Source organism: Cryptomeria japonica, chromosome 4, assembly GCF_030272615.1.
Source record: "Cryptomeria japonica chromosome 4, Sugi_1.0, whole genome shotgun sequence".
Classification (NCBI taxonomy): Eukaryota; Viridiplantae; Streptophyta; class Pinopsida; order Cupressales; family Cupressaceae; genus Cryptomeria; species Cryptomeria japonica.
In genome coordinates this window covers 743,845,793-743,859,195 of record NC_081408.1, presented here as the reverse complement: position 1 = coordinate 743,859,195, position 13,403 = coordinate 743,845,793, and the positions used below count along the sequence as shown (strand labels likewise).

The 13,403-nt window shown below is 39.4% G+C and overlaps 1 protein-coding gene across 2 annotated transcripts in view; it reads left to right on the top strand.

The window, feature by feature from the left end:
* LOC131076670 (uncharacterized) overlaps positions 1–13,403 on the top strand; it is an 84,269-nt gene that overhangs the window by 45,924 nt on the left and 24,942 nt on the right. For both annotated transcript variants that reach the window (XM_058013969.2, XM_058013968.2), the window contains one exon: positions 12,355–12,409. In XM_058013969.2, the coding sequence (XP_057869952.2) occupies positions 12,355–12,409 (55 nt within the window). The remainder of the gene's footprint in view (positions 1–12,354; positions 12,410–13,403) is intronic.

The window sequence follows — 13,403 nt, the reverse complement described above, 5'->3', positions numbered from 1 at the left end:
GCAAGTGTAAGTGAGGGTAATCCTAATCTCAGAAATGCAAGCGAAGGCAACCTTCGAAGTGTAAGTGAGGGCAATCCCCATCCAAGAGGCTCGAAAAGGAAAGAGAGACCTGAGAAAAGAGAATCTTCCAAGAAGAAGCAAGAGGCCAACCGAGATCGTTCATCCGGCACATCTTCTCGACCTGAGAAGAGGACACTTGAGATAGAGGAGTCTATGGAATCAATGGTACAGAACGATAAAGAATGACAGGCACCTCGAAGGTCACCAAGTGGGTCTCTCCAAGCTAATGAGCTACATGAAGATAAGGAAGATAATGAAGTAACGTCTGCTCTCAGAGAAGAAGAAACATTGCCCAATGAGATACAGGTTAGAGAAACAAGATTGGCCATCCCAGATTGGTTAAAGGAAAGACTTACAAGGGTGATTGTGATCGAAGACGAGGACAGTGTGATTGATTTAGAGAGCCTTGTTGGAGATTCTCAAAAGATGACAGAGAAGAGGAAGGCTACTAAAATGTCCAAGATGATCAGAGATGAGACAGGATCCAGGAAATTGCAGATAGCTACACCGGCAGTGGACAAGTATGAAGGTGATATACTCCCAGAGGAATATGATGTAGAGACATTTGAGCTTGGTCCACCCACAGCCGAACAGACGTTGGATGATGCCACTGATTCATTTGAGGCACTTAAGGACAAGCTTAGGGAGGAAATGGAAAAGAATAGGAAGCTTGAGCGAGAGGTCAGTGCTTGGAGAGGCTACTTTAGCCATCTCAATCAGCCTTTGAGACGTCAGGATCCAGCAGTATCTCCTACACAGGCACTTCCCCTTGAATCAGTTGGCGAGGCAGAGAGAGTTAGGAGTTTGGTTCAGCTTATGAGCTCATGGATTGACAAATCCCATACAGTTGCTATTGAATTTGCAACAAGGATGATACAGACCATTCATCGAGGTATTCAAGTTCTTGAGGTCATCCACAACTTGATGATAACTGTAGCTGCTTTTGCTCATACTAAGGATGTTATCATTCCTGTCCTGCAAGTAATCAGACACACATCAAGGAAGGTCCTAGTGCAAGAAAAGATAGTGGATGGAGGACCTCATAGTTTACTTCAGTGGTCGACTTTACTCCAGATGAAGGAAGTTCTCTTCGAGGACATCAGTACTAGATGCAATCATGTTGAGGAGGTTATCCACCCGATCCAGGACAGAGTGTTTGAGGTACTACGTACTATTCTTGGCAGGAGGATCGAAGTTGAGATAGATGTGGATTTGCAGGAATTGGAAGATAGAGTCAAGGTCATCTTTTGCAAAGATGAGAATGTTATTACAAATGAGCAACGAGATCAGATGTTTGCCACCATGCTCCTGATTGAGAAGACCAAGGAACTTGAACCTGAATGGGACGCTGCTCTTCTCAAGGCATTTGATCAGGTCATCCACTTAGAAGAACGAATGAAGAATCTTCCCGAGATTCCAATTGCTGAGATCGAAGGAATCGTGTCTAGATTCATTGCATATGCTAAAAAGGAGCATTGGAAAGGGAACAAGATTCTAGATGAGAGGTTGTTATAGATGATGTGGCACCTTAATTGTCATTGGTCTATGTCTCCTAGATTTTCGTGCCAAATTTAATATTTGGCTATGCATTTAATGTTGTGCAATAAAAGGGGAATTCTTGTAATAAAACCCTAATTAGGGTTTAGGTGTCATAATCTTGGCCATTGATCTTCTTTTTGATCTGGACCGTTCATTGTAATTGAGGATGCTATATATACCCTCATTTCTTTTCATTTTGTAACTAGAACTAGAAACTAGAGATTAGATATTAGCATTAGTGATTAGAGATTAGCAATTTGATAGAAGCAAGTATTTTGTAGCAAGATTGAGCTTTGAAGAAGGAATTTCAAACAATTGTTGTTCATGATGGCTTTGAGATCAATAAAATATTGAAGTTATGGTGTTTTATTGCAATTCTTGTGGTTATCTTCATGGTTGTTCGTTGTCTTGAATCATTCTCAATCAAAGTAGTGTTTTAATTTGAAGGACAAAGTGTTGGACTTGATCGTCGGTGAGATTCACTTTCCAAACCACTAGCTTCTTGCTGATTGTAGGAACGCCTTGCGTGGTCAACTGGATCAACTTGAATCACTTAAACTTTCAATCATTGTTGTATCTTAGATATGTGCCTTCGTGGTAGTGTCTATGATCCTTGATGAATTGAAAAATCATTTGTTACCTTAGAAGATCGCATCAATTTCAATTGAGTTGTTATTTTATGGCAATATTGAAGTTGGTAGAATCTCGCCAAGTCTCGTCCACATTGAGTCATTCTTAGGATTAGATTAGACTAGATCCCTTGCAAGCCCTACTCTTTTGATCTTTTTTGAGAGCTTGTTAGTATTAGGAAACCCTGTTCCTGCAGTTCGGATTTGGCGTAAGACCCCTTGATGAAACAGCAATCACAACGACCACTGGTGCTTATCCACACGTAGAGACCCTACTTAAAAGAACATTGAAGTCACCCTAACTGATCCTTCTTGCGATATCTTCAGCAGTTAGAGATTTTATTCAAGAGAGGATAAGGTACCCTTGGGTATTTTATTCTGTGTATGATTGTGTACAAAATACACGTCAACAGTCCTGAAGGAAGGAATTTCCATTACTTTGTGAATTGTCCATGTCTCTTTTTCAACATCTCTATTTTTTAGGGATCCTCCAAAAAATTAGGAGCCAGGTTCATTGGATGAAGAATTTCACCCCGATTCTGAATCTATAAAATTTTCCACATTTGGTCGGGATTTGGTGTCTAAAAATAGGATAATCGAAAATTCGCCCGAGGGGAATTCTACTCTTTATTCCAACTTGAGTCCTTGGATTCCGTGCCTTAGGCAAAATTTCAATTTTTAGCTTGGGTGAAATTTTCACCATGCCAAGGATTCATGGATTTCCCTACTGTGAATGCCTTCTTGAATTTAGCGCCCCAGCCCAGACTTGGGTGCATTTTGGAGATGTCCATGGAGGTGGAATTTTCCACTTGTGAATGCATTTCTCATTTTGGCGCCCCAACCCTGACCTGGGCGCATTTTGGAGATGTCCATGGAGAGGTGGAATTTTCCACTTGTGAATGCATTTCTCATTTTGGTGCCCCAGCCCTGACTTGGGCGCATTTTGGAGATGTCCATGGAGAGGTGGAATTTTCCAATTGTGAATGCATTTCTCATTTTGGCGCCTGTTGACGTGTATTTTATACACAATCATACACAGAATAAAATACCAATAGGCATCTTATCCTCTCTTGAGAAAATAGTCTCTAACTGCTGAAGATCTGCAAAAAGGATCAGTTAGGTAGACTCCAAGGTTCTTTTAGTAGGGTCTCTACGTGTGGACAAGCTTTTTTAGTGGTATGATGTGATTTGCTGTTTCCTCCAAGGGGTCTTACGCATTCTAAAGCTCGAAGATTTTACTAAACTAAAAGGAACTTTCAAAAAATAGCAAAAAGATAGGGTTTAAAGAGGTCTAATCTAGCCTAACCCTATGAATGACTTAGTATGGACGAGACTTGGCAAGATTCAACCAACTTCAATTTTGCCATAAGATAACAACTCAATTGAAATTAGTGCGATCTTCTAAGGTAATATAATGGTATTCAATGCATCAAAGATCAAGGACACTACTACGAAGGTACATATCCAAGACACAATGATAATTGAAGATTAAGGACTCAAAGTGTTCTCCAGTCGACCACACAAGGCGTTCCTACAATCAGCAAGAAGCTAGTGGTTTGGATTACGAATCCTACCAAATATCAAATCTCACACTTAGTCTTTCAAATTAACAAACTACTTCGATTGAGCACGATTCAAGTGTATCAAACAACCATGAAGATAACTCAAGAAATTTGCAACAAAACACCATAACTTCAATATTTTATTGATTTCCAAGTCATCATGTACAACAATTGCTTGAATTTCTCTCTTCAAGACTCAATCTTGCTACAAAATAAAGTTGCTTCTAACTCTAATCTCTCTTACATCAACTATTGACTATTATCTGACTATTACTCTATTATCTATTACCCAATGAAATGAAAAATGGGGGTATAAATAGCATCCCCAGTTACAAAGAAAGGTCCAGATTGAAAGTAAATCAATGGACAAGATCATGACACCTAAACCCTAATTAGGGTTTGTTACAAATGACCTCCTTTTTACTGAACAATATTAAATACATAGCCAAATATTAAATTCGGCACAAAAACCTAGGAGGTATCAACCAATGAGAAATAAGATGTCATGTCATTTGTAACAACCTTTCATCTAGAATCTTATTCCCTTTCCAATTCTCTTTCTTAGCATATGCAATGAATTTTGTCACGATTCCTTCGATTTCTGTGATTGGAATCTCGGGAAGATTCTTGATACTCTCTTCCAAGTGGATGACCTGATCGAATGCATCTAGAAGAGCTGCGTCCCAAGTAGGTTCAAGTTCCTTCGTTCTATCAATCAGGAGCATGGTGGCAAACATCTGATCATACTGCTCATCTGTAACATCTGCGTCCTTGCGAAAGATGATCTTGATTCTATCCTCAAATTCTTGCATATCCACATCTGTCTCGACCTCGATCCTTCTGCCAAGAATGGTACGAAGTACCTCAAATACTCTGTCCTGGATCCGATTGATCACCTCCTCAACTTGACTACATCTAACACTGATGTCCTCGAAGAGAACACTCTTTATGTGGAGTAAGGTTGACCACTGAAATAAACTGTGAGAATCACCTTCCAAGATCCTCTCCTGCGCTAAAATTCTTCTGGATGTATGTCTTATTACTTTCAAGACAGGGATGATAACGTCCTTGGTATGGGCAAATGCAACTACTGTTACCATCAATCTGTGGATTATCTCAAGAACTTGGATAGCCTGATGAATGATCTTCGTCAACCTTGTAACAAACTCTATGGCCACTGTATGAGATCTATCCATCCAACTACATGTACGCTGGACCAGGTTCCTGAATCTTTCTGCTTCATTGATCGATTGAAGGGGCAATGCCTGCACTGGTGATCTAACTGGATCCTGACGTCCCAAAGGTTCATTGATGTGACTGAAATATGTCCTCCATGCACCGACCTCTCTCTCAAGCGTTCTATTCTTTTCCACTTCTTCTCTAAGCTTGTCCTTCAATGCCTCAAATGTGTCGGTAGCATCATCCATTGTCTGCTCTGCTGTGGATGGTCCTAACTCAATAGTCTGTATATCATAATCCTCTGCTAGGATCTCACCCTCATATTTGTCTGCTGCCGGTGTAGCTATCTGCAGTTTTCTGGATCCAGTCTCATCTCGAATCATCTTGGACATCTTTGTAGCCTTCTTCTTCTCTGTTATCACATGTGAACGTCCAACAAGGCTCTCTAAATCAATTGCACTATCCTCGTCCTCTACTATGATCACCTTGGTTAATCTTTCCTTCAACCAATCTGGAATATTCGATCTTGTTTCTTGAACTTGAATTTCTTTATGTACTATTTCTTCTTGTCTGGGAGGAGATGTCATTTCATTATCTTCATCTAAATCATAGTCTTGGAGAGATCCATCCGATGAAACATGCTGTGCCTGTCCTTCCTCCTGCCTGTCATTCTGTACCATAGACTCCATGGACTCTTCCACTCGAATTGTTCTATCCTCTGGTCTGGAAGAAGTACTTGGTGTTTGATCTTTGTTGGCACCTTGCTTTTTCTTGAAAGACTCTTTCTTTTCTGACCTTTCCTTTCTCTTCGAACCCCTCGGATGGAGATTGCCTTCACTGGCACATCGAAGGTTACCTTCACCTGAATTTCTAGGATTAGGATTGCCTTCACTCACACTAGCTCCACCTTCGGCTGGTTTCTCTTCCAAAGTAAAAGACATAGCTATGCCTTGTTCTCTCAACTTCTGATGCTGAACGTCTACCCATCTGCGAGTACAAGACAAAACTGGTGCCATCAAAGCGTCTAAATCCACGACCTCGGGCTCATTCCAATCCAACCTTATTGTTTTGCTTTCTCTATCATAGGAAGACTGGATATGCCTGCCATTGTCCTGAGCTTGGTCGGCCACTCTGTAAATCCTGCATTTCCTGATGAAATCCAAAGGCAATCTAGAATGTATCTTTCGTTTCACTTCAAGATCATCTAGGAGGTTCATCATAAAATCTTCAATTTGATGCTCATGTCTAAATCTTCTACCGACCGTCTCCTCTAAATGTCCATGTGGATCAAAACTCTCTCTCCAAGCAAAAGATGAAAAAGAATACAAGGCTAACTCCTTCTCTGCGTCATCCATGGCTAAGACATTAGGACATACCTCAACTGAATTACCCAAAATAATAGGTACTTGGACTCCATTCTGATGTCTGTGTCTGAATGCCTTCACATATGCTGCCAACTGCCTTGTTACTTCAAGTAACACAATTCTGTCTGTCGGATATCTCGGCAACATGTATGGTGGTAAAGGACATCCATGCACTCTAATGTAAGTAAACTTGGGAAACTGAATGAACCAAGCACCGTACCTCTTGATGAATTCCTGGGCGTCCTGAGATAATCTATTGTGAATCCCTTCTTGCAACGTCCTCGTGATGTTCATCGTGAAGGTATCATTGACTAACTTGTAGTTTTTCCCTGGCGGATGATGCAAGTAGGTATAGGATTCACAAGCTCTGACCTCGCCGGGTCCTCTTCCAATCACTCCTCTGTGAGGTAGTCCTGCGTACTCAACACTTCTGATCAAAGCATAGATGACGTATGAACTCATGTGGAAGGACTTAGTAGCCCTGAGTCTCCTCAACTGTACGTCTAAGCAATGGCTAATTATCCTAGCCCAATGTATTGTACCCTTTCCTTGAACAATCACCTGGATGAAGTAAAACATCCACTTCTCAAAATAGAAGGCATGAGGTGCTCCTGTAACTCTGTTGAGCATAGTAATCAAATCTCTGTACTCCTCCTGGAAATCAATCCTGTGCGGTGTGTTCGGTACCTTGCTTAGACGAGGACGACTCTTAAGTAGCCAGTTCTTATTGATTATGCTTAAGCAAGCATCTGGATCATCATCGTACACTGATCTGGCTCCTTCAATGCTCTTGTATATCATGTCCCTGTGCTCTGGAAGATGGAAAGCTTCACTTATAGCTTCCTCTGAAAGGTACGCCAAAGTGTTTCCCTCATTGGACACAATTGTCCTGGACTGTGGATTGTAGTGACGGGCACACTCGATCATCAACTCGTGGCACTGAATAGCTGGAGAAAAACCGGCCACCTTGATGATGCCACTCTCTATTATTCTCCGGGCGACAGGTGATGGCTTGCCAATGTAAGGGACCTCTCGAAACTTCTTCGTGCTAAAGTTCCCCAAGTTTGTATCTCCAATGTTGCTCCACTTCGACACGATCTTGGTCTCCACTTCTTCGGTCTTCTGATCTTCTTTCATGAGAGCTGAATGGCTGGTGGATGCTCCCGTCTTCGGAGTCGCCATACCTACACACCATTTCATTATAAGAACTTGATTTTGCAATAAATAACATAGATTAGAGAGATAAAGTTTTTAGGAAACCTCATGATAAGTCTCTAGAGTTATCATTTCCTAAAAACAAAAGACTGTGCAATGAAATTCAAAATTCAAAATTTCAAAACTTAAAATATGACGATGAATGAATAAAAGCAATAAAATCAAATCGCCATACCTCAATAGAGAGCTAGCTCTAGAATGCAAAAAGATAAAATTCGCCTAGGCAAAATTGATGTATAAATGATCTTCAAAGTTATCTCCTCAAAAGATCAACTTCGCCACCTTTGGATTGAACGTGATCTTCAAGTTCACCTTCGGCGTGGTCTTCAAATTCGCTCAAATGAAGTATCGCACCACCTTTGATGTAATAGCACCACCTTGGATTTGAATGGAATTCGCACCCCACACTTCGCACTTCCTTTCTTCTCCTTAATTCGCATGTAGAGGGATAAAACAATGATGTGAAAACGATAGTTTTCACCCTCCCTATATAGCGCTTGCACCTCTCCATGCCCTTAGGCCGACTTGGAGATAAAACAATTTTTTTAAAATGATTTTTTAATTAAATAGCAAGGCCGATCTACATGCCAAAGTGCTCCAATTCGATTTTTTTATTAATTAATTAATGATTAATTAAATGCCTTTCGTTTTAATTTATAAATTTCGATTTTTTAATAAAGGCAAAATAATTAATAAATGATCAACGCCATATTAAATGCTAATTTAAATAGGATTTTCAATTTTATCGAACTTAGCATTTAAGGGAAATTTGAAATGTTTATTTGGCACCAAAATTATGAAAATGAAAGGGACGTACCTCATCGCCCTGGTCCCTTGGAGAGGGACAGGAGCGATCCATGATTTTGTCATGTTTTCAACGTTCATCTCCTTCCCTTCCACGTTCAATATCGATCATTTTGATGGGTCCTTCGAATTTGATTGCCTTGCATGTGCGCATAAGTGCCTTTGGGTGTTCATCGCCCTGGTCCTTGTCCAAAGGACAGGAGCGATCTCCATGTTTTCACTTTCAATATGCATCTTTGATCCTCGAACTTTCATTGTAGGGCGAATAACTTCATTGCTTGTTTCTTCTACGCTTGTTCCATTTGTTTTCATATGGTGTTTGGACATTTAGAGGGATCATCGCCCTTGTCCCTTGGAGAGGGACAGGAGCGATCCATGTCTTTCTTCATAATCTTAACAACTTTAAACTTCGATCCTCGTTGTGATGTCTTCCAAACGCCGTCCTTTACCTTGTTCATCTTCGCCTTGCCTCAACTTTGAAGGAATATGAGTGTTTTTGATGGGATCGCTCTGGTCCTTGTCCAAAGGACAGGAGCGATATGAGCTCTTTAACTTGATTAGCAACGTTTGGACGTTCAAAATTCTCGCATGTGATCTTCAAAGAACGCCTTGGACCTTGTATAGCCTTGTGAAGTTTTGACTTAGCACGCATTTGAAACAAAATGAAGAGTCCAAAGCAAATCGCCCTGGTCCCTTAGAGAGGGACAGGAGCGATATGGTCTCTATGTTCAACTTGATGATTATTTTACGTTCAAAATCTTTGTGTATCACCCTCTAATCATGCCATGGACCCTCTAAGACCTTGCAAACCCTTGATCTTACGTAAATCTTGCATGAAATGGCCAATATATCCAACATCGCCCTGGTCCCTTCCTGAGGGACAGGAGCGAACTAGGTCTTAGGGTGCAAATTTCTTCATTGTGATGACCTTTAAGTGCTTGTGCTCGATGAAGATGCCTTAAGATGTTCTTGCCACCCTTCGTCTTGACTTAGATCGATTTCAAACTTAAGTAAAAGGCAATATAACCATTGTATCGCCCTAGTCCCTTGGAGAGGGACAGGAGCGACCCATCTCTTGTGGCCTTCATTTCATTTTGTCAGGTCCCAAATTTATATTCAACGGATTCGTCATGCTCTACCCCATTCATCCATGCCTTGATATCGTCTGCAACTTGGCAAGAAAATCAATTATAACAAAAATCGCTCTGGTCCCTTCCTGAGGGACAGGAGCGAACTGGGCATTTTGGGACCCTTGTGGACGTTTAAAAATCTTCAATTTGTATTCAATGAGTTCATCTCACGCTCTTCCTTGCCTTTGGACGTAAACTTGTCTTGATTTTTGCCTGGATTTTGCCCAATGAAGGACATCGCTCTGGTCCCTGGGAGAGGGACAGGAGCTATAAGGTACTTCGCCTTGGTCCCTTGGAGAGGGACAGGAGCGAACTTTGCATTCTGGACCATTCTCCTTTGTGATAGCACTTCAAATTATATTCATTTGGTAAAGCATCTTCCTTTGGACCTCTTCAAATCATCAAGTCAACGAAATCTTGCAAGGACAAGGCAAAATTTGATTTGTAGCTCCGGTCCTTCACTGAGGGACAGGAGCGATTTTTCCCCTGGAGGCATTTTAGTGCTCATGAAAATCTTCAATTTATATTCAATGGAAAGATCTCGCCGTTCTCCATCACTTCCAATTTGAAATTCGTCTTGACTCTGCAGGAATAGTGAGATATTTGAAAATGAGCTCCCGTCCTTCACTGAGGGACAGGAGCGATTTTGCTCCTACAGGCCAAAATAACATGATTTTTCACATTTTAACACTTCACAAGGCAAAAACAAATCATTTCCAATGCCCAGGACCAAAAATCAAAAAAGTCAAAATTTAGTCAAAATATTCAATCAGACAAAAATTCACACTTCACTCTCAACACTTAGACAAATTTAAGCTCTGCATCAACATTCCAAATGAACATTAGACCATTCTGGCGAATTCATTGCATTCAAAATTTGCATCCTAGAAATGGAAGCTCAAAAGCTCTCAAAAACGACTGGATTTTGGCCTGAAAAGACAAAAATAAAAACCCTAAGGCTTGACCCTAAATCCAGACAACTAACTGACTAACAAAATCCTAAAAAACGAAGCAAAAGGCGAGCAAAAAGAGGGGGTCCCCATTTGCGATGGGGCGATGTGTGAAATGGTCACAACAGCGCCCCAGCCCTGACCTGGGCGCATTTTGGCCATGTCCATGGACACATGGAATTTTCCATCATTTCAGGCTCTTCGTCAGGATATATATATGAAATATAACATTTAAGTATAAGAAAGGTATGTCTTTTTCCTTTCTTATACTTTAAGTTATATTTCATATATATTGTCAGGATGTTTGAGAGTGGTTTCAGGTCCATAGGAATCATAATGCAAATTCTAGATTTTGGAAGATCTTCCAAATTTCCAGACTTAGTCAGATTTGAGGCCATTTTCGGATCAGGATGACATTGGTGGATTGATGTGAATTTCTCTGGACTTGGATGATTTTGCATGCTTTCCTCTTTTGGAATAGGAGTTCCAAACTTAACCATTTTTTGATCCAACTTGTCTGCCTTCTGACTTTTCCGGATTTAGAAATGGTCTTTAGGAACGTTCAGTCTTCAGTGTCTTCGAAGATATTTAGCTTTCAGTGTTTTCCTGTGAAGATCTTGCCAAAAATAGATTTTCCCAAATAGTAAGTGTTTCAAAATGTCAAGGTTTGGGCAAAATAGGTCAGAAAAGCACTTACTAAAAATAGAACTTACTAAAAATAGTAAGTTTAATTTTTGGCAAAATTAGACCAATCCGAGACTTAGTAAAATCCCTAAAAAATAGGAACTTTCTAAAAATAGAAAGTTGCTTCGTTTTGGCTCAAATTTTACTGGGAGGTTCCTTGAAGGGTCCTGATTTCAGTTGTATGTTCAGTTTTTCCAAAACCCTAATAGAAACCCCTAAAATCTAGGACAGAAGGCAAAAACCCTAAAATTCATAAAACGAGTCCTAGACTTAGCCGAATTCGCTCAAACAAAAAGCAGATTTAATCAATATGACCCCCAAACACTTGCAAAGTAGAGAGACTGCAGAGACTGCTGCGAAAAGACCACAAAAACACAAGCCAGAAAACTGGGAGGGACTAAAAAGAAGGGGGTCCCCATTTGCAATGGGGCGATGTGTGAAAACGTCACAACAGGACTCTTTGAAGAAGAGTCAGATATATGACTTGGTCTCTTTGTTGATTCATGTTCATAGTTTGCAGAAGCTCATGCCAGATTGGGAGAACACTTTGGATGCTTGCTCGGATTCATTGGACGTGATTGATTTGCAGCAAGATACCTTGCCTAGCATTTGAAATGTTTGCCTACTAATCCGCGGAGTATTCAAGTGCTAATCTACAATAGATATCCATCCATTTAATTGTCATATGTTGAAGTTTGTGCAACTTAATGATAATATGTGTAATTAATGCAAAATATGACTGGGCACCAATCACAACCACCATAATTAATTCATTGAATCAATACAATGTTGGAGTCCAGGGCGCTTCACATTAGCTTTCTCACATTTATTGGTAACAAAAAACTATCTACAGATAGGAGTTCTAACTAGATCCTATTTTTTTTTTGGGTACGTAATTCTTTTGCATATTCCATTTTCTAGGCAAGGGTTATATGGTTGTTTTATCTGGTTTAAGTTGGCACCTGAATACTGGCATTTTTTTGACATTACTTTAGCGTATTGATAATGTGTATTCAGGTGCATTAGAATTTTTCTTAATGTTATGAGTATGACCATATTGTTCATTATATATGTGCCATCTTAGATGCAAAATATGTGGTCTAAGCTTAATAAACCCTTACTTTTTAGTTGTTTTGATTTTGTGGCTTAATTATCTTCGTTGTTAGATGCTTGTTATGAATGAAGACCATAAAGTGTGTATGAGTAGTACTGAAAGATTTTAAATCATTTTAATGCAGGTTCAACTGACATGCAACAAACGTATGTGGATGGTAATCAAAAGATGCCTAGCAGGTAAGGTCTTAAAATGTCTGCCTATCTCAACTTTAAAGGCATCAACATCAAAACAAACAATTTTCACTATTTTGATATAATCATTTACAATTGTACCTTTCAATATAATATTATTAATTGCATGAATATTTCTTTCTAACCAATTGTCAATCTAGATGTACAAGTATTTACTATTAACATTATATATTCATGCCTTAGGTTTGATACAATAAAATGTACCGTTACTTAAAACTGACTTTTCTTTGCAATTGTTATTATTATGTCTTTGCTTTAGGATTTTTAAACAAACATTGAATTAAAATTCTCTAAGTAACATGAAGACAATGGCATATGGGGTTTCATGATGCATGGTGTTATAAATGGATTTCCTAACATCAAGATGATGGCATATTGTGTTTCTTAATGCATGATGTTATAGATCCAAAATCTGGATTATCTAGTGATATGGTGTTATCTCAAAATAAGTAGATAATGTTTGATATAAAAATACCATGTGTGAGAATTTAAATAACAAATTAGGAATATAAGGAACAGAAAAGACACATAACTGGAACCAAAAGAATGCATGCAAATAGAAATAAAGCCTATATCTTGACAGATTAACATGTTTCGATAATTGTATTAGTGAACATATGATGGTGACCTACTCTCACTCTATTCTTTCGTTGGATATTTTGATCACAAAATTTCAAAGAAACTGACGTCTTTGAGTTGGTACAATGGCGAGTAATGTCCCAAACTGAAATATTTGATCACTAGACAAATTTTTAATATAAATGCACAGATTCTAGCACTTTTGATCATCAAGATTGCAGAGTGGGCAAAGTGAGAGCATACTGTGACTAGAATATGATCAATATTTCAAGCTATTATTGCTTGCCGGTGGCAGGCTGCTCAATTTACAAGGCACGCTGATACAAAATCTGTATGAGTAATATACAGGTTTGGCAGTTAAGCCCTTAAGACTCCGATACAAATACCAATATATGCTTTG